The 25,661-nt window shown below is 39.0% G+C and overlaps 1 protein-coding gene across 39 annotated transcripts in view; it reads right to left on the reverse strand.

Moving 5' to 3' along the window:
• SYNRG (synergin gamma) overlaps positions 1–25,661 on the reverse strand; it is an 88,087-nt gene that overhangs the window by 37,879 nt on the left and 24,547 nt on the right. For 11 of the 39 annotated variants that reach the window (XM_042255375.2, XM_042255392.2, XM_042255391.2 and 8 more), the window contains exons 4-14: positions 22,065–22,195; positions 21,273–21,378; positions 20,424–20,535; positions 17,088–17,390; positions 15,353–15,583; positions 14,301–14,378; positions 12,540–12,736; positions 11,678–11,926; positions 10,247–10,380; positions 4,127–4,245; positions 3,929–3,991 (exon numbers count right to left, since the gene is read on the reverse strand). In XM_042255375.2, the coding sequence (XP_042111309.1) occupies positions 3,929–3,991; positions 4,127–4,245; positions 10,247–10,380; positions 11,678–11,926; positions 12,540–12,736; positions 14,301–14,378; positions 15,353–15,583; positions 17,088–17,390; positions 20,424–20,535; positions 21,273–21,378; positions 22,065–22,195 (1,723 nt within the window). The remainder of the gene's footprint in view (positions 1–3,928; positions 3,992–4,126; positions 4,246–10,246; positions 10,381–11,677; positions 11,927–12,539; positions 12,737–14,300; positions 14,379–15,352; positions 15,584–17,087; positions 17,391–20,423; positions 20,536–21,272; positions 21,379–22,064; positions 22,196–25,661) is intronic. The other 28 variants (XM_060395200.1, XM_042255378.2, XM_060395218.1 and 25 more) reach the window with 5 other exon arrangements.

Genomic DNA, 25,661 nt, shown 5'->3' on the forward strand with positions numbered 1-25,661 from the left:
ATCATTTTCATTTTCTCATTTCGGTGTGGTAAATCTGTACCAGTGCCTTCAACTGGCTGAAAGCACTGCTCTCAGGATGTTTCCTCACTGTGGCTACCCAGCCAAGCCTCCAGGAGAATAAGAAATGGGCGCTGGAGGTACCCGAAGAGAGGCATATTAAAATCGTGGCCCTTTAAAGATAAAATGTGTTACATGGTGATCAATCAGGGAAAAAATAATCACGGTACCTAGGAAATATTACAAAGAATCCTGCATCAAATAGTTAGGATGTACAAGACTCTGCTCAGTTAGGCACTTAAAGCTTATGGTTAGATACCATGTGGTTTTGCTGAAGTATACAGAGGCATTAATTTGAAGGAAATTTGGTGAAAATTTCTGAAAAGGCATCTACTTACTTGCAAAGCATCTTTGCTAAGGGCATATTATAAAGTATTGATAGCTTCTCCCCACGCTGTGCGACAAACAAACTGAATCTTACAAACAATAAAAAATCCATGAGTACTTGGGCTTTTCTTGAAGTCAGCCATCTCACAGCACCAATCAGCTTTTGTTCCTATTAAAATTCAAAGGCATCTGAACACCAATTCTGTTATTAAAAATTTCGAGGGTTGGATTTAAACTTTATTTTATACTGGGCTACTCTGGGGATAGAGAGTATACTGACAGAATTTACTTTTTTAGTTAGAGAAAATAGGTACTAAGGTATTTCTCAGAAATAAACAGATGCAGTTAAGATACTGGTAAAAAATCTGGGCCATGGTTCTTAATAGGGTTTCTATTCTTTATTATCACAGTCACGTTATCACTCGGGCTTCCCTGGTGGCTCAGACGGTAAAGAATCCGCCTGCAATGCGGGAGGCCTGGGTTCAGTCCCTGGGTTGGGAAGATCCTCTGGAGGAGGACACGGCAACCCACTCCAGTACTCCTGCCTGAAGAATCCTCATGGACAAAGGAGCCTAGCAGGCTACAGTCCATGGGATCACGAAGAGTCGGACGCAACTGAGCAACGAAAGCACAGTAGAGCATGTAATCACTCACAAGCATGACATTAGGATGTTCAAACAAGCTCCATTTTCTGACAGCACCTGAAGGTCTCCCATAAAATCCACTAGGTTATACCAGGTAATGAAAACCAGAGGTAAACCAATTATAAATATATAGCTATACTAACATCACTTGTTATTTAAAAATACGAGTGCCATTTTGGAGAGTTATAAATTAAAACACAAGCTTTCATTTCCTCATTAACTTTTTAAAATTATATTTTTCCCTAAAAATGAAATAAAGAAGCATATAAACTAGAAAAATATATGTAAAATCAAGATATAATTCTGAAAATTATCATGAAAATAATACAGGCTTTAAATAGCCTGTGCTTGTAACATGATATATACTTTGATATATCACATGAACAAAAGCATGGAAAATAATGGAAGCTTATTTTTCTTCCTAATCTGAGATACTTAACCAATCCACCAGCATAATTTATCAATGCAGAGAAATCTGTTTACTATTACTAGGGAAATTTTAGAAAGAGAGGAAGAGCATTCAGAGTTTCTATAGTTTATGTTTTCATACATACCACTAATAAAGCTAAAGTCAATTTCACAAATTGACAGAAGCAGCAGATACAAAACTTTAAGAACTGCCCTAGAATTTTAGGCAAGTATATCACTGATAACATTAATTTCTGTAAAATAAAAAGATAACAAGCAGCCAGTTTTGTCACAGCCTAAATTTTTGAAGTGCTGCTTTAAAATATTTGTGAAATTGACAAGTTTTGCTTGGTTATTTTGTAAAAGAAATCACCACAGCAAACTAAACTTACTGATGAATTGTAAATGTTTCCATTAGAAATGTAAGCTGGGTGAAAGGGTTAAAAAGAAATAAAAGTGGGTGGGCTTACATGTTCAAAAACACAGGAGATTTTGGGGCAAATGAATTAGCCACAGTCATTGGAAGCCTGCTTATCAGAGGTACATAAAGCATATGACTTCGTGGCGACCTTTTCAGTCCCACTTTGGAATCCTCATTAAGTTTCCCTAACCTCTACTTTCTAGGCTCTAAAAACATTTCAAAAGATATCACTTTTTGCTAAAACTTAAACAAAAAGTGTCACTTCTCTACACAGTATATTTTCTGCATCTACTTTAATTTATGGTTTAAACCATAGGGGTAATAAAAAGGAAATATTATTAAACTCAGTCATTTGGACTTAAGAAACTACACCTCTGCCATAACAGTAATGAAGCCAGTCCAACTTTTTTTTTAGTGTTTATATAATCGAATGACAAAGAGCTACTGAAATAAAATTGCTAAATTCTACACAAAACTGATTACTTTAATAAAATAATAATATTTTATCAAGGCAAGGCAATAATATTTCAACCCTTTGTGTTATTAGCTTCTGTATCAAATATTTTAAAAAATCAATCCACCTAATCAGTTTTCTACAAAGTTCGCCTTTAACATGAGAGCCCCAGTCAACTGCAAAAGTATTACAAGCCAACAAAGTTTCATTCCATGACAGTCAGATGGCCTTCAAGAAGGTTTAATTAAGTGTCACACAACCATCTTCTTATTTTACTTCAAATTTTTGCAGTCCAATGTATTCTTAACAAGAGTAGAATTAAAATATATTCTCCCCAAATGAACAAAGTTGGCATCACTACATGGAGAGGCTTAAAGATAAGACTGGAATGAAAGCATGGCAACAGCAGCAACTGTCTGGGATTCTGTCAGGAAGGTACTGAGAAAGCAGGGCTCGGGTGTACCGCTCACACTGTGGGGGCACCACAGCGATTCCCAGGAATAACACAGATCTCACCTGGCCGCTAACCCCAGAGCATAGAAAGAACCGTGATACCAACCCACGCTCTTGACTCCAAACTTGCCTTGGCCCAGAGCTGATGACAGCAACTCTAGGAGTAAATGCCAGGTCAACACACCTAAGGTTCCTCTGGGGTTTATCTTTGTACTCCTAGTACCTAACACAAGCACTGAGGGAGAAAGCTGTTATATTCTATACCATTACTAGGAAACCCAAGGAAACAGTTCTAGAACCTAAGAGCTGTAAAACATTGAATATTTCTAGAGATATTTATCAACAGTATACTTTCTGTTGATAGTTTAAATTTCACATGTATGCCTTATCCTTCCCGTAACTTCCCTTCACCTCCCCGAACCCACCCCACTACTTGGAGAGAAGGTTGGAACAAATGACTGTGGAAAGATGTTCCAACTTTGAGTGTCCAACACGAAAAGGTAGAATGTGGCACTGTCCCCAGGAAGAACTCCTCAGTAGAGGACACGAATTTCACAGCATGCGTGGGTTAAGCTTTGAAGGACGTCATTTGACCTATGGATTATCTAAATCCTACACATGAGGTTTCTAGCAGGATTTTGCCACAAATAAAACTTTTAGTCTTTACATATATGGCTCTCAAATTATCACTCTAAATTCCCTTCCACTCTATTTAAGTTCTTCTATTAGAGATGGGAACCACATAGGCACACAAACCCCCTCTCACTCTTCTCATTAAATTCCAGCTCACTCTGAAAATCTTGAGGCATCATATAGACTGGCTGCTGCTGCCTTTTGCACAGTCCACAGATTGCCGCTCTGCCAATAGCTCCAAGTCTTACTGAGCGTTAAAATAACTGAAAGTGGCCACAGGAGCCTAGTGACTTGAAGGCTTCCGGTGAAAGGGAATGCACTGTCTTCAAAGGAAATTGCATCAATTTGGGGTCTGCCCTAATTTTTAGAAAATAATTTCCAATAACTGAACCACATTTCGCTTCCTTGTAATTTCCAGAGCCACAAAACAAAACAAAAACACAGCTACAAACAGTAAAATAAAAGAACGTTTGGGAAAACTCTCGTATTTAACAATGAATAATTCATCCATTTAAGGAATCAAAAACTTACCCAAAGATTTACTCTCTGCTGTCTGTTCGAGCTCTCTGAAAGCACTATATTTATCACCAGGCTCTATGATGAAAAGACAGAAGCTCAATTAAGGTTAGGAACCTTGAGATCACAACTCAAGGACATTTACCATAAAAGGTCACCACTAAAAACTAAGATTTACATTCACAGGTTCATGAATTTATGAACTGCTTTTACCTCCAAACGGAACCGTATTTTCAGAGGGCTTGTCAGCTGCAATTCCTTTAAATACAGCATATTTATCCGTTGAAGCTGATGCTTTAGTTCCAGGAAGAGGCATCAACAAAGAAGGGGCACTAAAAGGGAAAAAGAAATATTTCTTAATGCCTAGAACATTGCCTCCCTACCATGTCATCAAGGAAGAACTTAGAACTAAAATGGCACACAGATACCTAGTAAAAACTCGTGGCTCCCTGCTTTAAAGAAACTATATATGTACACCACATAAGACCAAAGTCGTTGATTATGTGAAGAGGGGTCAGATCCATGCTCACCATCTAAATCATCTTTTAAGCCATGAAAACCACTGGAGTGGGACTTTCCGGTGGTCCAGTGATTAAGAATCCGCCTGCCCATGTAGGGGCCACGGGTTCCATACATGCCACAGGGCAGCAAAGCTTGTGTGCCACAATACCTAGCCCTCGCTCCAGAGCCTGAGTGCAGCAACTCCTGAAGCCCACACTCCTAGAGCCGGTGCTCTGAACCAGAGACGCCACCGCGGCGAGCAGCCTGTGTGCGGCGACCAAGGGTCACCTCTGCTCTCCCCTACCAGAGAAAGCCCGTGCGCAGCAAGGAGGACCCAGCATAGCCAAAAAATAAATTAATTAGTTACAGGACAAAACCCACTGGAGTGGCATTAGAAACAATTATTATAGAACAACGACCATCTACAACTTTATATTTAGGTCCATAAATCTGTGAAAGTCAACTGCTCCAAGTACGTAAACCCAGTATTTTAACCCAGTTAAGCTTCATGTAAATTATTCTCTCAGATGGGTTCAGAATGCAGAGGCGGAATAGTTAAGATAAAAATCTATTTCTGCAGTGCTTCAACCAAGATGCAAACTGTCCCTCTTGATCACACTACACTGCTTACTGGCAGGAGTTCCCATCTATGATAAGCAACAGTAACAGTTAACACAATCAATCTGCATTATTACAAGGATCACATCAAGAAGTTCCAGAAGCTATCTTTGCAGCAAAACAACAATCACTTCAAAATTAGATAAAGATACTTTTGCCTGTGGACACGTTTCCCTGCTGAATGGAAACAGTGTAATGAGTAGTATCTGTGTGGGTAATTCTTGGATGGCTTAAACACAGACTACAAAAGCTTTGTTGGTTTTTTTTTTTTTCCTTATCAGACCCTGGCAGCTCCCTGGAATAACCCACCTTTACATATGAATGACTACATTCCACTACTATTTTGTGTCATTCAATACCACTATACTTGGCAAGTTCTATAAATGGATTTCTATTGAGTTCTTTGCCCTCGAGCAAAAATCTTTCCACAGTTATTTAAATCTTCTTATCAGTGGCCTACAAGCAAGGTAAAAACCCAGCTCATACACATGCGTGCTAATGGGCACCCGCAGTGCTGGAGGAGTTAGTGCTTCCAAATGCTGTCATTTCACTCCACTACCAGACATCGGCTACATATTTGATCTGGCCAAACAGGTCACTGTTTATACAGAACAGGTGGGTTTTTAACAGTTCCATAAGTAATTAAATGACAACTCATTGAACAGAATGCTGCACAAGAATAAAGGTAATGAATGTCTCAGGAAAAAAAAACCACAGAGTTGACTGATTTTTCATGATTTGCGAGTGTTAGCTATGGGCTTTTAAAGTCTATTGTAAAGTCTACTATATGTGATATTTATTTGAATATCATTAATTTAAAAATTATTTTCAGAAGTGGGAAAAAATAGAGGCTCTTCAGGGTAATGAAGCAAAAAAAAAGCTATGATTGTAATTTTACACATATTACAAAGAAATTATTTCAGTTCTATCCTTGAAGCAATTACTAAATAAAACTGTAATCATTATGAAAGTGTTTATGCCAGTCATGTAACATGTTTTATGTTCCAAACATGGAAATGGTTATTACTATTGTTTAATACTAATGAAAGGCACTCAGTGAGAGGGACATATTGTTTTGCAATTTAAGAACCTGCATTCTATTGAAAGATGAGACTTTAAATGATTTAGTCACCAAAAACTGTTTTCTTCTTTTTCTCTAGTTATCATTTAGGTATTACAGTTACTCCATGCGGCTGTGGGGGATGATTTTACCTAGTTGCTCACCCTGCTAAATAAACCCATTTCAAAAGCAAAAGAGGGACTTCCCTGGTGGTCCAGGGGTTAAGAATCTGCCTGCCCCTACCAAGGCAGGGGACAGGGGTTCAGTCCCTGATCCAGGAAGATCCCACAAGCCATCAGGCAACTAAGCTTGTGCACCACAATTACTGAGTCCGTGCTCCGCAACAAGGGAAGCCACAGCAGTAAGAAGGCTGCTCTCCGAACCTAGAGAGTAGACCCCACTCACCACAGAGAAAGTCATGCATAGCAACCAAGACCTGGTGCAGCCAAAACTATATAAATTTTAAAAATAAATAAAAATTAAACGCAAAAGAAAATAAGCCAACTCAAAACCCCCATGTGCTTTAATCCTTTTGAACTGTTCTAGCATCAGCTCCGCATGTCTGCTTTGTTTTACTATATGCGGTTCCCCAGTGCCTGGCACACAGCAAGTATTTTCCAGATGGATAAATGAATGATGTTGCTCCCTTCCAGAAGCCCTTTCGTGCCAGCTCTCCAGGACTCTGACATCCAGTTCAACACTGAGTCCAACCAACTTCTCAGATAAACCCTTCTCAGTACCTGTAACTCTAAACTGAGAGCATCTCTCATCATCTCTCAACAGGAGCACCATGGAAGCTGCATTTATCCCATACACAGTAGCAAGAGTCACTTTCACCATGCCACTCATTTCTAAAATGCTTTACAGATCATGTCACAAATCATAAGGCAGTCCATAACCAGTGCCTGCTCTTAACTAATGTCATTTTTTCCCCACAGACTACGATACTCTCCGCTCCAGACTATTTCTAACACTTTATTTGCCTTTTCATCTTCTCAAACAATGCCTATTTTTTGGTTATAAATGCTGCCCAAAGTGGTCTTACCTAGGCTTAACTATTTATAGCAGACTTAACAAACATCCTTTTCAAATAATTCACAATATGGAATACAGATCATCGTTAAGACAGGGAATTCATTACACATGAACGTACACATGACTGAAGGAGCAATTCTAAGGGAGTTTTATTAGACAATATAAATACCCAGATAAACCTAAGCATCTTTGGAGCAGGAACTGTGCCTTTTGCTTGTGTATTTCCAGCGACTATCCCAATGTCTGGCACACAGCAGATGCTCTGTAAATGTGTCTGAATGAATAAACAAACACTGAGTGTCAATTCTTAGACATGAACAAATGTTTTCATGCAAGGAAACCATAGTAGCAGTCAAGCCAGAATTGAAGAAGAAAAACCTGCAAAGTATGGCTATACATGAAAGTAAACTATTATGTGGAGATAATGCCACACAAAATTGCTAATACCCTATTAAATAGTTCAAGTCAGGCCACCATCTTAAAACTTTCTATGCTCAAATTTCAGTTTCATCTGCTGAAGAGTTTTCTCCCAGAGGAATGAATCATCAACTTGATAAATTCAGTTTGTAACCTTCATACTACAATATATTCATCCAACAAACCTTTAATGAACTACATATTGTGGGCTAAGTAATACATATAGACACATGAAATCCTGTCATCAGTTACCTACAGCTGAGGGAGGGGGAATAGTCAGGTCAACCAGGAATGGCAGTTAGGGCACAGATATTCACAAGCTGCCATAGCAGTAAAGGAGAGGCCCTGAACTCATCTTGGAGGTAGGGACTGATGGAGAAGGGTTAGTAAAACCTTCCTGTATTAAATCAATCTTTGACATGGAACTAGAATTAACTTTAGAGAGAGCTTTAGATGGAAGAAAACAGGATGTAAAAGGCCAGAAGCTGGAGAGAGCATGGTCAGTTTGGCGGTTTAGGTGTGGCTGGAGATAAGCTGTGGGGAAATAGCAACAGTCAAGAGGGCTGGCAGAAGCCAGATCACACAGGGCCTTTTCCCACACCGAGCAGGAACGAGGAGGGGGTCAAAATCAACATGTTTCTGATTAGGTGACTGGATATGTGATTTAACAAATTTTTATTTAGCTTTAGCAGGAAAATAATGAACCATTTTATGCAGGTAATTTGAGATGCCTTGGGTATTCAGACATGTTCTAGACAAGAGCAGAACAGACCAATATGTGGGATTTCCTCGGTGGTCCAGTGGCTAGGACTCCAAGTTCCCAATGCGGAGGGCCTGGGTTCAATCCCTGGTCAGGGAACTAGATCCCACAAGTCACAACTAAAGATTCCACGTGTCACAACTAAGATCTGGCAGAGCCAAATACATACATATAAAGTATATATATATATGTATATATCAATTTGTGCACAGCAAGAGACCTGAGAAAGAAGGATTATGTGTTTACCATGTAAGTAATCTGTGTGTGGCTTGAACTCCCAGTACTTTAGAGTCACATCCCTCATATGTCTCTTCTATGTGTCATTTACAAGTGTTTGATGTAGTCTTAAAATTAGGAAAACAATTCTTTCCCTATGCCTATCCCTAAGTTCTTCTTATAGTGTCTGCAAGAAGTGCTAAGAGATAATCAATTGGTTAAAACAGAAAAGATAAGTGAAAATGCACAAACAGGACTATAAGAGAAATGGAATATGTATCCTGACAAAAACAAGTTCCCAAAACAACCAAAGAAATTCACACTGCTTATTACTCAAAGGCTCATATGCTTTACTTGGTGGAAGAAGTATTTATTAATGAATACTTTTAAAAGATGATGGAGGGACTTCCCTGGTGGTCCAGTGGTTAAGAACCCGCCTGCCAATGCAGAGGACGCGGGTTCTATCCCTAGTCAGGAAACTAAGATCCTATACGCCCCTGGGCAACTAAGCCCATGCATCAAAACTACTGAAGGCCATGTGCCCCAGAGCCCGTGCTCCCCAACGAGAAGCTGCTATAACGAAAGTCTCAGGCACTGCAACTAGAGAAAGCCTGCGTGAAGCAATGAAGACCTAGCACAGCCAAAAATAAGTAAATAAAATTTTAAAAAATAATGGAGGGACTTCCTTGGCCTGTCAGTGGTTAAGACTTTGCCCTCCAATGCAAGAGGTGGGGTTCAATCCCTGGTCGGGGAGCCAAGACACTACATGCCTTGTGGCCAAAAAACCACGGCATAAAACAGAAGCAATGTTGTAACAGACTGAATAAAGACTTTAAGAATGGTCCATAACAAACAAACAAAAACAGTCTTAAAAAAGATGGAAAGGTGTTGACTATATCCTGAATCAGTTACTATACCTAAAAGTTAAGCTAGTACATAAAACATTAGAAAAACATTTACGCAACTGTGGCTCAGATGGTAAAGAATCTGCCTACAAGGCAGGAGACCTGAGTTCGACCCCTGGGTCAGAAAGACTCCCGGGAGAAGCAAATGGCTACCCACTCCAATATTCTTGCCTGGAGAGTCCCAAGGACACAGGAGTCTGGCAGGCTACAGTCTATGGGGTCACAAAGAGTCAGACACAACTGAGTGACTAACATTTTCATGCAAATGGAAACCTCAAGGCCTAAAAGCCACCAATTTCAACTTAAACATAAGAGAGACATGAATTTTTATATTTCATGTCTATTCATATTTCTATTTCAAATATATATTCATTTCAATTTCTAAATGATTTCTGCAGATAGTATGCAATAATATATTAGTATATAGTATAGATTAGCAATAATATATACTATATTGCAACATATTAAAATATGTACCCCTGTCTATAAAGCTTTTCAGCAGGTGAAGACCTGAATCTAACGTAAGAATATGAAGTCATCCTTGCCACAAATACACTCAGTTGTAATAAATCAGGTTTAGCACAAGTAAAAAGAAATACTGTCAAGCAGGTGTATACTGGGAGGAATGGTAGAAGCTGAAGTTTAAGGTGGACAAAGGAGAGAGAAGTTTGGAGAATAAAAGTATGAATACAGTGGGAACCATCTAGAAATCATGAGAGTAAGGAGTCTTAATTCTCTTATTTATATTTAGGCTTCTTATTGTGGACTGCCTCTTTCTCAATTATTAAATGCTATATTAACGATATGCAACTCTTTTCTACCTGTTTCCATGCTGAGAATTATTTGATTTTGAAGAAGCCGGCAACTCTTGGAAATCACTGAATGAGTCATCAAGTGACCCTGACTTGGAAGCATCTTGAAAATCCTGGAAGTCGTCATCTTCTGGTTTGACCACCTAGGTTTACAGAGGACATAGAAACAGAAAACATCCAATAACAAAAAGCTAAATAACAAATCTTTAACCATCAACCTCAAAGACAACCTTTTAAAATGCTCCCATTTCAGTACAAATACCTAATTTTAGGAGAACACCCTTTAGACATAACATCAGCTCAACTGCTTAAGGCAAGAATGCTGCTTAGTACTGGTAAATACTCTTGTAAAAATGGTAAAAGACCGGCTTAAACTTAATTTATATAATTTTTAAATAGCTGAATCACATTTAATAGGTTGAGAAACTGCCATCTTTATGAAACAGTTTAATCACGTTTATATATGACAAGTGAAACAAACTTGTTTTAATCTATCACATATATGTATGAACTGTGAACACTGACTCATAATCCCGTGCTCTAGGAAGTGAACACTGTTAACAGGTCATTTGTTTTATCGAAAAACAAGCTTGTACTGCACTGCCTTGCACTTGAATGAAATCATTCAACATGGACATCTTTTTCACGCAGTACATGCGCATCCACCACATTCATCTGAATATCCAATAGTTTACCCCTGTGTAGATAAACCAAAACTTACTTAACATTGCCTTCTGGTTGATAGATATGCAGCTATTCCTAATTTTCACTCTAACAAACAACGCTACAACAAATATCCTTGCATATTTTTGCTCATTTGAGTTACTAGCTCTGTGAGATGGACTCCTAATAGAACGACTGCTGGGTAAGAAGACACGAATATTTAGAATTTTGATAGCTATTGCCAAATGTGCCTTCCAAAAAGGCTGTACCAAAAAATCCTTTCCCCACATTTTTTACTAACACTAAATTTATGTTTAAAATTTTTTTTTGCTAAACTGAGAAATGAAAAATAAACGGAAACATCTTAATCAGGCTTAGCAGCTTTTTCAAAAGAAACAGCTTAAGGATTTAACTAGCTTTATTAAACTTGGCGTTTAAAATACGTATGATAAAGAACTACACATTTTTAGCCAAGATTCAAGTATCTGAAGGCTTCAGAAATTCTTTTGCTTTTTAAATAATGAAAAATTCAATGTTGTGCTGTTTTGCTGCTGCTGCTGCTAAGTCGCTTTAGTCATGTCTGACTCCCACCAGGCTCCGCCATCCCTGGGACTCTCCAGGCAAGAACACTGGAGTGGGTTGCCATTTAACACTTGCTTAATTTCCACTGCCAGTGTCCATCATAATACAGCAATCTTTACTACATTTCTTGGAAAAAACACTTGCTCGGATTCACTTTCAGAGATAACTTGGAAAACGCACAGCCTCTTCACCTACCTGATTTGCAGGGTAAGCTGACAGGAAGCCGCTGGAAGCCTGGGCTGTAGCTCCCCCGACTGGCCCAACAAGGTTAATGCCCATGACTGGCTGTCCGAGGGTGAGGGGCATGGAGCCTGCAGGGCCTGAGGGCATCCCTGTGGGCTGACTCACAGCAGCTGGCAAAGTCACAGGAAAGCCACTTAACGTTGGAACAGGAGCCGCTGGAAACTGATTTAAAGCATCAGGACTCATGGCAGGAACACCCCTCTACACAGAACACGAGGAAAACGGGAACATTTTAGGAAACTGCAAACCACATATGGCCCACATCTGACACAGAGACCTAAATGTAACATCTGCAGCCCTGGGGTTTTCTGCTCTGACTCTTCCAGAACTCAGGAATTTGACACCAGAAAATAAGTTATAAGGTTAATGTCAATCTAATACGCAGCAGAGAAATGGCAACACACACTCAATCTGACATTTTCACTCTCTGACAAGTTTGGTTAATTCACTGTAATCAAATCCTTTACAGTGATTTTGTAATATGAGAAAAACTGCTGCCAGACCGAGTACACTTTATCTATATCTAAGGAATTTTAGACAAAGACTTCAAAGGACAGAGAGAGTAACTTCATCTATTACTAACTTTTCAAGCTCAAAAGGATTACAGTTAGGTCAGAGAATGTTACTACAGTCTTTAAATAAAAGAGTATCGTGCTAGCATGCATATCACATAAACAGTATATTCTGAAGAACTCTGTCCTGAAAATAACCTAAATTTTAATGTCCAAAGAGTTCTATAAGTTGTAGAAAAAAGGATTCATATTCTCTCAGTTTATATCGAAAATATAAACCTAACCTTCAAAAGAACGTCTACCTGTGTTACTGCTATCATGGCAAGAACGGTATAAAGTTCTTCTTTAGTCAGTTTTCCAGGTGTGGTTCGATTAGCTAAGGCCCATATCTGTCCAAGAGTCTCCCTGGGAAGCCCAGATGACATCAGGATGGGATAAAGTTTAGCAGTGTCTATTCCAGTTGGAGTCATTGTGGTTTCTAAAATTTTCTTATAGGCATCTATTAAAGGAAAGACCAGATTATAAATGTAAACATATTACAAATGATCCACCTTTTTTGTTGTCATTGATGCTTATACATGAATAATCCTAAGTCAAACTGCTTTAACAGAACTGAAGCCACACCAAGGGTTTGAGTTGCTATAAAGATATTCAAGTGGAAATGTCCAGCAGACAATTAGGGTCTGGAGCTTAGGAGAGAGGCTGGAGCTTGGTTCTACAGATGAAGATTTTGGGTTAAAGGTAAGAGGGAGTCTTCTCACTAGGAGACAGTAACAGCAGTAAGACAGAGGTGGTATAAGCAGATGCTTCGGATTTTAAAAAAGAAGTTGTAGAGTAATGATGGTGGAACTAATCTGCAAATACTAATAGCAGTGGGAAGCACAAATTATACCCATATCACCTTTCTCTTGTCCCAGTGAAGCAGAGGCTATTAGAGAAAACATCACTGGGTAAGGTGTTTGGGAACAGAGCCTTCAGAGGAAGACACAGTTACAGCTGAAGTGAGAGAGGAGAATAAGTGTTTGAAAAAAGGGAAGGGTTCACTGGGGAGTCTTTCGCAATAAAATGGACTTTCCAAAGGACAAAATGGGAAAAGCTGTTAGGGACAGGGTTGCTGAATAAAATATAGGATGCCAATACTGCATGGGGTATACTTATTCTAAATAATTATTTGCTGTTTATATAAAATTCAAATTCAACTGGATGTTCTGTATGCAGATTTGCTGAATCTGGAGACCCTAGTTAGAGGAGTTGATGGATGAAAGCAGGGCTAAGGTAGACAGAGAAAACTGTTTAAAAAGAAATTTTACGTCTAGCATTGCGCATGGATTAAAGGTCAGTAGGCGTCCCATACGGACATATGGCTTTACATCTGTATCGGTTCATTTGGCTGTGCTGGGCTCCTCACTCCTGCACGCAGGCTTCTTGCTGCGGTGGCTTCCTTTGCTGCGGAGCATGGGATCTAGGGCATGCGGGCTGCAGCAGCTGTGGCTCACAGGCTTAGCCGCTCGGTGACATGTGGGATCCTCCCAGACTAGGGATGGAACCCATGTCCCCTGCACTGGCAGGCAATTCTTTACTGGACCGCCAGGGAAGTCCAAGAACACATATTCTGGCTAGGAAATTACGTGTGTGTTTAAAAGCTTCAGTTGCTAAGTCGTGTCCAATTCTTTGCGACCTTGTAGACTGCAGCACACCAGGATTCCCTGTTCTTCGCTATCTCTCAGAGTTTGCTCTAATTCATGTCCACTGAGTTGGTGATGCTATAGTTTGATAGTGTCTTTTAAAATAGTAAATCTAAGACAAACTTTTAGAAATAAAAGTTATATGATGGTCATTAAAACATTACAGCAAAATACTTTTCCTTCATTTATATAGTTATGTCATATATGAGGCAGTCATAAACACTAGCTGTATTTAATTTTCTGTACTCTTTCAGAAAAAATAAAGTTATAATTTCTTCTGCATATTCTGTAGCCACACTAGTAAACATTTACAACTACATTACAGCATTTGAATTAAAGTATCCAGATAGGAATCTTGGGCAAAAAAGTTCTTTTTACCTGGAACCAGACTCTCATTGTAAATCCAAGGAGGCATTCTGGGCTGAACAGGATCCTGTGAGGGAAATACCCCCACACCTAGGAGATAAAGAACATCATCTAATGTATGTAATGGTCCATGCAACAGAAGCGGAAATCACACTGAGTCATGGCTTTTTATAAGAAGAGTGCTGGCTGGAGACACTAAAAAAAAGTCACCAATTCAACTAAAATTTGGTTTCTAACCAACTCTTGTACATTAACGTTGTCCTAAGGCATAAACTAAAAACACAGTTTATGTTTTTATAAAAACATAAACAAAAAAACCCCCCCAAAACCCTAAGATGTACCAAATCAATACTCTAGATCACATGAAGCTTGTGTCATTCTCATATATTACAAATTAAAGGCAAAAACATGATAGGCAATGGTTTAAAAATTACGTGTACAAAAAAAAAATTTGCCCAAGCTTCACTTGCAGCTTTTAATGATGTTTCTTTGCAAAGTCTTATGTTTTAAAATCTTGAATATGACACTGCTGCCTCAGATGTACAGCATTTTTATTTAAATTTTTTTGTTTTGCACTTTGTCCTGTAAAACAGCCTCCAAGAGTTTGCCTCCTGAGTTGTCCACATTCATCTCTGCAAATTGAGTTTACAAAAATGTGGATCTTCAAGCAGTGGTGTGTACGGTTTATTTCAAAGAAGCAAAACATATTCTCATTGGTGACTTTTCTAGTTAAATTTTAACTTTTCAACCTTAAGGAAGAACAGAAAGTTTAAGAGGGGAAAAAGTTTTTATAAAATAAAAGAAGAAATTTTAAATCAGGAATGATTTTGATTTAAAAACTGGTTATCAAAAAAAATTTTTTAAAGGAGTAACAGTGTGTTGAAAGAATTCAGAGCAAAATCGTAGGGGTTAATTACAGAAAAGAATGCATTACATATATTTTAAGCAAAAAATTTCAATTAGCAAAATCAAGCAGCATTCATTTTAAGATTAATGCTTAGGGTGTTAGCATTTGAGCGACATTTGGTTAAATGAGCTTTTTGCTGAAAATTTCATGAGCTCACCACTCTCTTCAATGGACAGGTTTTGTTCTGAAGTCTTTTCTGCCTCTGCAGCAGTGGGACCACTTACACGTCCATCTACAGCACCCCCATTATTGGCCATTAAACTGGGATGGTTCTTACTGGAACCTGGGCCTAGGGCTTTGTGCCCAGCTTCAGAGGTATTTAATTTAATTTGTTCCTGCCCAGATGTACTTAAATCACAAGATACTAGGAGCTTCTCCAAGGAAGAGCCTAAACAAACAGCATGAAGGATTATTTGTATATTATTGCAAGCTTCTAATTTTTCAACCATCCATTTCCACCCCCAGATTCTAAAGGGAAGGTCCTGCCACATATAATTTAAATTTTGAAATAATTCAAGCCCACATGTTTGTACAGGACTTGAGATACTTCAGTGATTTTAGAGAACTTTACCATCATTATCTTCTTTGATTCTCAGGAATTCTGTGAGACAATAGGTAGAATAGCACGGTGGAAGATGTGTTACCTTAGAAATCTGGTGACCTACACAAGATATAGACACTTCTATAGACCACTGCCTATTTCTGCATCTGTCAATTGAGAAAGTGTGGACAAGAACATGTCAGCTAAGAGCCCTCTCAGCACTATTCTAAATCTCAAGACAGAGTAAGTGCCCCCCTCACCCCTCACTCCCACATGTGATTAAAACCAAGGTACAGAAATGTTCACAGATTTGTCCAAGGACAAACTGATAGTAAATGGAGACCCCGGGCTTCTGAACCCCCATGCGCTTTATCACTGAACCAGAGAGCACTTTCTAAAGCAGCTTTCCCTGGCTCATTACTCTTAAGAAAATGATCAAACAAGAGTCACCTTCTGAAAAAATCAGTTTGTTCTAATGTAATTAAAATGGACCCTAAACTTCTTAGATACACTTACCGTTTAAAAGTGGGCATTTAATTTCCAAATACACGGCGCTTTTAAAGTAATCTTTGATATTAATTCTCATTTTGAAATTAATTTCTCATTTAAATGTTTCTTCTCTGCAATCAGCCTCTGTGTTTTTTCAGTCTTTTAACTTTATTGAGGCTTTCAAAGGCTAAGTTTTGGTAAATGTTACAGTGCACTTGAAAATACGTGGGTTATTTTCAAATAACTTTTGATATTGATTTCTAGTATAATTTCATAGTAAAAAGAGAACAGACTCTGTCCTTTCAATACCTTTAGACCATGAAACTTTTGCACCTTGTTTTTTTCACCTTGCTTTATGTCCCTGGATATGTTCCAGTGTCTCCTGATTTACAGTTCAGGAAATACGAACAAAGTTTGTATCCTGCTGTTATATGAAAACCGTATAAATCTTAATTGTTGAATTGGTTCACAGTGCTTTAAAGGTCTACTATATACCTCTTTTTCTGTCTATTCATTCTATTGATTTTTGAGAGCTTGATACTAAAACTTTAACAAAAAATCTTAATTTACTTAAAAATAATTGTAATATTTAGTGGAACTGTATGTAACTTTTTTCTGTATTTTCCAAGTCTCCTGTAAATGTGTTAGCATACTTTCGTAATTTAAAAAATAATAGAGGCCCCTAGATTTTTTTTAAAAAATCTAGATTCTTATCTAGAGTCATATTTTGGTGAATTTCAATAGTACTCACATATTCAGGCCCATGTTTCTTTGCCAACATCACTGTATTATTCTACGTATGTAAGTGAAATAAATTTTTCTAGAGTTTTCAAAATACTTTCATTAAGAGCTTAGGAGTTACCTGTTTCCTGCACACTGTATGAGGCCGAAGCAGTAAAGAAACAAGGAATTTGCCCAGGGACACCATGTAAGGCAACAGACACCGGACTCTGACCTGGAGGGAGAGGCTGTGCTCCAGCCTTCTGTACATGCAACTGGCCAAGTGGGGTGGTGGAATGGAAAGACTGAAAAGGCTGGGAAGTGGAGGAAGGCCCACATGTGGGAACTTCAACAGGCCCCTGCATAAAGTCACTGAATTCTTCTTCATCAAGAAAGGCAGGTGATGGGGAGACAGTTTTAGTAGAATGAGATGATGTGGGATAATCTGCAAAACGGAAAATGGCAATGAAACACACAGAAACGAAATTAACAGGGGAAAAGAAACTGAGACGCAACACAGCTCCAACAGAATACACTGAAACGTGAACAGTGGAGGTGACTGGGAAACACCGTGTAACAGCAGTCAGACGGAACCGCACAGTGAATGCAAAGCACTTCGATGACCATCCATAAGTAACTTGTCAGTCTTTTTAAAAAAGAGGCTTTATAGCTATTTTGCACTTGGTTCAAAAGGAGAAAACTGTAAAATTCAAAATTTCTTTCCTTCTTTTATTAGAATAGCACTAATGTTTTTCCTTGAGACCACTGGTAATTTACATCAAAGCGGTGATTACTTTTGAGACAACTGATCTGTTTATTTGGATACTATTTTCTCAAACCAATATAAATAAGAAAATCTGCCTATATGCTGCTGAATACATTTTAGAGATATATGCTGATGACTAAATTTCATTATGCCAGTAAAATACAATGCATGACACATACCTATAATTTTTGATAAACCATGCCTAATTGATACACTTAGCATAGTTCATATTTCATATGAGGATGAAAGCTACTATACAGGGAATGAAAATTATAGGGGCAACAAGAACATCAAACACATTACCAAAGTGATGCTTTCTTGGGAGAAGCACCAAAATTAGGACACCATAAAGTGTTAAGTCAAATAACTTAGCAGCCAATCAGAAAAATAAACCCTAGCTAAGTGCTATGTTTAAAAGAACTCTGCCTCTAAAAGATACAAATGTCAGTACGGCTTTTTACTGTCAAATATGAGATTCACTTATGTAATAAACCTCTCTACAGGGATTAGGTTTAATACAAGGCTCATTCACAATACTATTATTGTTGCTTCTTCACACTGCAAACTTTGAATCGCTGTAACATTTATTAATACTAAAGTCTAATGTCACAAGGAGCAGTCTTTTTTTTTTTTTTTAAGCCCTCATTTGAAAAATGGGGACACCATGTGCTTCTCTTTTGGATCCATGAAATAAAACCTGGAAGCATTAAAGTTCTATGAAAAATGCAAAATGACTATAAAAAAATTAAAAAAGAAAAAAAAGCCATGTCATAATGAATCCCAACCCTCCCAATAATGGTTACTGAGAGTGTCTGAGAGCGTGTACTTAAGTTCTCAGTTTCAGTTCTCTGACCATTACTGGCAGAAAATAGCAATAATGAAAAACTAAGAGCTAGTATGAATATTTTTAGATGGATCCTATTTGGGCTAAACCAATGTTTTTTTTAGGCTATACCAATATTTCTTTGCATTTTACTGGAATTACTTTTATACTATGTGGTATATATTTGGCTTAAAAACTCATAGCTATATATATATGATTAATAAGCATAAAAATTATGTGATACAGTTTGTATATTCACTATTTTAAGATAAACAGTCTACAGGCGAAAATTAAAAGATGTCTTTGGTGGAAAAAGGCTGGAAACTCTTTAGGTGCTTTAGGCCTAGGTTTAAGATCCTAGCTGGAGAAGCTCTGGTAATTCCTTGGGCTTACTTCAGATAAAAAAGTATTTTTCTAGCTAAGCATGAAGCAGTTAACTAGAAACAGCTAACTGCATGCATGCTGAATGAACTCAAGAAATTAACTGAACATCAAAACCCCAATTTATTATGTAACCTGTGAGGTTGTTAAACTATACTTGGCTGCCCAAGTGAGGCATTCTATATGGACAGAGCAGTATGTGACCTGGCAATGGCCGCCCCTCTCTGCCTTCTCCTTTTTCTAAGCTCCATGCTGGGTCCAATTTCACCATTCCAATGACTGTACTTCAGTGATTCACTGACTAGCTTACTCAGCTGATACATTTTCACCTTGAGGTATGCTTCTCCTTTCTGAACTCATTCTGATCACTAATATCCATTCCCTTTTCAATCTCAGTATATATTTTACTTTGGGGCACATTTTTTATAATGATAACCTGAGTATATAATCTAACAAGTGAAATAAATGGACAGAGGCAAAGCTGTCCCAGAAAGTCAAGAACTCATTACTGTGCCAACATTAGATTATTTCTTCCTGATATCACCTATAAAAGATACTATAAAGGTTTAAGATAAAATTTGTCAATATGATATATGCTAGGAAAAAATAGTATTTAGCTGAATTATTTATGAAAACTATTCACCCATTAATGGTATGTTAAACTCGAAATTAGCTGACAATAAAATGTCAAAATATCAAATTTTTAAAAAGGATGTGGTAACAGCTATGTGAAGATAAGATTCATTTCAGCTGCTACATGTTTTACACATGTGCAATCCCACCCCCCGCCCCCCACAAACTTCCTTTACTCTGCTTTATCAGGTACTTTTCCTTTGCTTATTTGATGATGACATAATGAAAGGAATATACAAAATAATGAAATAAAAACTACAAAGAAATGTATTCTCATTTCTACAAAGAAAAAACTAAAATTTCACAAGAAAATTAGACTTTTAAACGAATCATTGAGAAAATTTGTAAGTTTAATCACATTGAGTAAAACCTAAACTAGTTCACTAGTTCATAAAAAGTAAAATTAATTTAAAATAATAAGAATTCAATAGTAAACTCATTTACTACATTTGCTTTGAGTGAATGAATTTTACTAATGTTAACATACTCATTTCTACAGAAGATTTACAAGTAAAGTTGACATACTGACATTTACTAGAAGACAAGAATGTTTTCCCCCTCAAGACAGTTATCTAGACCATAGCTCTTAATCCACTATAAACTTTAAAACATCTAAATCTGTATTTAGCTTGAAGGAAGAATTCAACACTCACTCTCCACACACATACACACAATTCAACACTCACTCTCCACACACATACACCGGTCAATTAAAAACACAGGGACTTCAATCATCTTCCATCAAAAGAAGATTACAATTAAAACTACCTGGAAGAATTCAACACTCACTCTACACATACACACACACACACATCAATTAAAAGCACAGGGACTTCAATCATCTTCCATCAAAAGAAAATTAAAATTTAAACTACCTGGCTTCTTAGGGTGTGATGCTGGAGTAGGGTGCATCTTAGCATCTCTGGAAAACCCATCTAAGTTTCCTTTTATGGCTTCCAAAGCATCATCTCTACTCTTCTCTCCTGTCTGAGAGACAATAAATGTATATATATTTCTTCACTTACCTCTCACACTTTGTCCTAAATCCACACAAGTTGAAAGAGAACTGCAGATATTCAACTACTTCCAGTATTTTACCACATATGTCAGGCAGTGAATTCTCCAAGTCAGAAAAACACTGACACATAGCAAAATAAAACAATACTCCATAGAATATTATTAAAAGGTCCATTACTTTAGGCCAGTGGTCCCCAACCTTTTTGGCAATAGGGGCCAGTTCGTGGAAGACAATTTCTCCACAGATGGGGACGGGGATGAGAGGTGTGCGGGGGGCGAGTGGGGCGATGGGGAAGGCAGAGAGTGTTTTAGCATAATTCAAGCACGTGACATTTGTTATGCACTTTATTTCTATTACATCAGCTCCACTTCAGATCATCGGGAAATTAGATCCCAGAGGCTGGGGACCCCTGCTTTAGGGTATAGGTGTTCGATATTAAGTCTCCAGTGTTAATGCTTTCCCAGAAAAGGTTATAAGCACCCCAAGGTAGTACACACAGATGGAGAAGATAATGACTGACATCTCATTCCCTTCAACAATAAAGTCTCTTTACAGAAAAAGAAAAGTCCTTCACTTTTGGACTTAAGACAAACGGAAAATCAATCAACCACACCTACGGCCTGGGCCTGGTGTCCCGGTGACAAAATCCACTGAATGAGTGAGAAGAGGCACGCACGGGGGTGTGCTGTGGGGCGGAGTACGTTACCTTGGGTTTCACGCTACTCAGAAGTCTGAGCTTTTGCTTCTGCTCTTCAAACTGGCGTCTTTTTCTTTCTTCTTCCAAGAGCTTTTGCTGCTGTTCAAATCGTTTTCTGAAGGAAAAACCACCAGTAAAGAGCCAGGTTCGGGGATTATTAACAGTTAGATTCATACTTCTCTTACTAATAGTTTCAGCAATGTCATCTTGCGTTCCTAGAACTAAAGCCTTCACTGATAATTGTATCTAATTTTCTGAAGATAATCCTATGTCTCCACTATATGAATTTCCAAATATATGAAATAAGTCTAGAAAATGATTTACCTAAATTATAGATGTGAACTTATTTCTTACCTTGCAAAAGTACGAGACAACATTCTACATTCAAAGTACATATATTTAAAAAAACGGGGAGGTAGACAAAATACACACACTCTTTGCTCTGCATACAAAAAAGAAACGTCTACTTGGGGAGGCAGTATCACACGTGAGAAAGAGCAACAGCTCTGGGAATCAGGAGGCCTGCACTCGGGTCCAGGTTCTTCCAGTAACTGTGTAGTCTGGGCTGACAAGTTGCTTATTTCTTTGGACTTCATTTTCCCCAGAGGTAACGTCAGTGGACTGAATTCTAGGATCTCTAAGGTCCCTTCTGGCTTTACACTTTTAAATAATAAGAGCATCTTAAAGATCTTTAAGGGGACTGTGACTGTTTCCTCTTCAAATCTGCACCACAGATTATCTGAGCATTTTATACTTAAGTGCTATCATGCATCTTTATCCTTGTATCCTGAGGTTTCTTACTGTTGCTCCTCGGCAAACTGCTTCTGCATGTCTGGAGTGTACTGTGGGCCTGGAGGACGCATTCCCAGGAATGGTGCTTGTCCCAGGTAAGGCATTCCTCCTGCTGGTATTGGTCCCATTGGGATCCCTGCCTAGAAACAACAAAGACTTAGGCTTAAAAAACATAATTTCTCCTCGTTTTATTTTTGGCTGTGCTACGCAGCATGTGGGATCAGTTCCCTGGCCAGGGATGCAACCTGCGCCCCCGGCAGTGGAAGCATGGGGTCTTAAGCACTGGATCGCCAGGGAAGTCCCCACAACTTTTTCTTTCAACTACTACAAAGAAAAACTGTAGCTTCCGTAACTTTTCTTATTTTTAATTAACAAATTATATAAATGCATTTTTAATAAAGCATAGCTTATTATTTTTTTAACTTTATTTATTTTTGGTTGCTCTGGGTCTTTATTGCTGTGCAAGGACTTTCTCGAGTTGAGGCAAGCAGGGGCTCCTCTTTAGTTGGCGGTGGGTGCTTCTCATCGTGGTAGCTTCCCTCGCAGAGCACGGGCTCTAGGGTGCTCGGGCGTCGGTAGTCGTAGTCAACGGGCTTAACTGACTGGTGCCACACGGAATCTTCCCGGACCAGGGAAGATAGAACCTATGTCCCCTGCATTGGCAGGCAGATTCTTAACCACTGGACCACAAGGGAAGTCCTGTATTAATTAATTTTAATAGAAGATTCAAAGGACATAGGCTAAAAATAAAAAGCTCCCCTTAACATCTTGCCTCTTCCACTGCCTTCCTGTCTTCGAGAGGACCACGACTGCTAACAGTCTAAGGAAGTGTCTATCAAATCTTTCAGACTAGGTGTGTTAGAAAGCGCACACACACACACACACACACACACACGTTTTATCTGGTGAGTTCACTGATCCATACTCTTTGAGGTGTTGTATCTTACTTGTCTTTGTATTTCTAGCAATAGATAAGAGCCTGGCATACGGCAGTTATTCCACAAATGAGATTGAACACGTATTTCCAATATGTATGACAGGATAATGAATATTTTGATATTATTATACCCTTGGTATCCAAACTTTTACAGAAAAAAAATATATTTAATGAATACCAAATGACATATCAATACAATAGTATAAAGTTTACTGAAGTGTCCACAAGAATAGCATTGCACAAGAGCTAACCACAAAACTTAGTATGAATCATGATGATGGTGACGATGGAAATGATGGTTAACGGCTAATTTTTACTGAGTGAAAATGTCTCTATTCTTCAACCTTCTCCCTGAAAGGTTCCCCTTCATTTCCTAACTTGAAACTTGGCTGTCCCTGGAAGCCCTCTCACTTGGAGACTGCTACTTTTCTTCCAACATTTCCTGTAAATGGACAATATTCTCTTTGGTTCTAAACCCCTTTTCTTGTCTCTTTTCCTTCAAAACCCTGGACCCATTTTAATTTCTTGCAATCAGACTTCATCAGTTACTCTCCTACCCTATTTATGCCGTCTACTCCCTCACTCTTCAACTTCCAATCCTTGCTATGGTCCATTCTACTCTTAAACTGCTCCTGGTTATGGTCAACAATCATGGGGATGACTCATCTAACACCGGCGTCTCAGGCCTCCTCATCACAGTCATGTTCAAGACACCACTCTAGCTTCCCATTCCATGGTCACTGCCCCGCTCACCTGGCCCAGTAGCCGCATCATCTCCAAAATCTTGATTTCAAGCATGCCAATAACTGACCACCACTTTCTATTCTTCCAGTTCATGCTCTCCAGTAATTCTTTTACTTCATTAATACTTCCCTCTCATCCATTAATCTTTCCACTTTCCCACCATCCATCATGCTCATCATGCCCTCACTTCTCTTCTTGCTCAGCTTAGACTCCAGGATTCAATAGTAAACATCCTTGTAAACATCCTTAGCTCGCCTACCTCTGGCTTCCTTGGTATGGTCACCTGGGACTTCATTCTTGTTAGTCAACTAATCACTTTCTCTTATCCTTATACCCAAACCACTTAATCTCACTGGAGAGAAAAGCCTTGAAGAGTCACCTTCAATTCTTTTTAGAGAGTGTCTGTTTATTTTTGGCTGTGCTGGGTCTTTGCTGCTGTGAGGGCTTTCCTCTGGTTGCGGTGAGCAGGGGCTACTCGCTAGAGGCAGCGCACCCACTTCTCAGTGAGGTGGCTTCTCCACTGTGGAGCAGAGACTCCAGGGCGTGCAGGCCTCAGCAGCCGCAGCTCCCAGGCTCTAGGGTACAGGCGCGACAGTCGTGGTGCGTGGGCCTGGGCACTCCGAGACACGTGGGGTCCTCCAGACCGGGGACTGAATCCATATCGCCTGCATTGGCACGTGGATTCTTTGTCGCTGAGCCAGTAGGAAAGTTCAGTTCAGTTGCTCAGTCGTGTCCGACTCTTTGCGACCCCATGAATCGCAGCACGCCAGGCCTCCCTGTCCATCACCAACTCCCAGAGTTCACTCAGACTCACGTCCATCGAGTCCATGATGCCATCCAGCCATCTCATCCTCTATCGTCCCCTTCTCCTCCTGCCCCTAATCCCTCCCAGCATCAGGGTCTTTTCCAATGAGTCAACTCTTCACATCCAGTGGGGTTTCAGCTTCAGCATCAGTCCTTCCAATGAACAACCAGGACTGATCTCCTTTAGAATGGACTGGTTGGATCTCCTTGCAACCCAAGGGACTCTCAAGAGTCTTCTCCAACACCACAGTTCAACAGCATCAATTCTTCGGCACTCAGCTTTCTTCACAGTCCAACTCTCACATCCATATATGACCACTGGAAAAACCATAGCCTTGACTAGGCAGACCTTTGTTGGCAAAGTAATGTCTCTGCTTTTGAATATGTTATCTAGGTTGGTCATAACTTTCCTTCCAAGGAGTAAGCATTCTTTTCATGGCTGCAGTCAACATCTGCAGTGATTTTGAAGTCCCCCCAAAATAAAGTCTGATACTGTTTCCACTGTTTCCCCATCTATTTCCCATGAAGTGATGGGACCAGATGCCATGATCTTAGTTTTCTGAATGTTGAGCTTTAAGCCAACTTTTTCACTCTCCTCTTCACTTTCATCAAGAGGCTTCTTAGTTCCTCTTCACTTTCTGCCATAAAGGCGGTATCATCTGCATATCTGAATTTCTGCCTACAAATCTCAAATGGTTTCCCAACATACGAGTCTTACAGGGACGCCTACCTTGTAAGATTTCAATCCTTTGAGTTGCTTGAGATTTGCTATGGCCCAGCATATTTCAATTTCAATATTCCATGTTTGCTTAAAAACAAAGTAATTTTGAGGGCTTCTTGGTGGTCCAGTGATTAAGACTCCACACTCCCAAAGCAGGGGCATGAGTCTGATGCCTGCTCAGGGAGCTAGGATCCTGTACGCCACACTGTGTGGCCAAAACAAAAGTGTTTTGCAACTGTTGGACACAGCATCCTATTATCCATTAATCAAGTTTGTTCAGAAGCTTGTTTAAATGTGTATCTTTACTGATTGTGAACTTGTCTATTTCCCCTTATTTTTCCATCAGTTTCTATCTTACACATTTTGAAACCAGGTTATTAGGTGCATACAAACTAATATC

This window comes from Ovis aries, chromosome 11 (genome assembly GCF_016772045.2).
Source record: "Ovis aries strain OAR_USU_Benz2616 breed Rambouillet chromosome 11, ARS-UI_Ramb_v3.0, whole genome shotgun sequence".
Taxonomy (NCBI): Eukaryota; Metazoa; Chordata; class Mammalia; order Artiodactyla; family Bovidae; genus Ovis; species Ovis aries.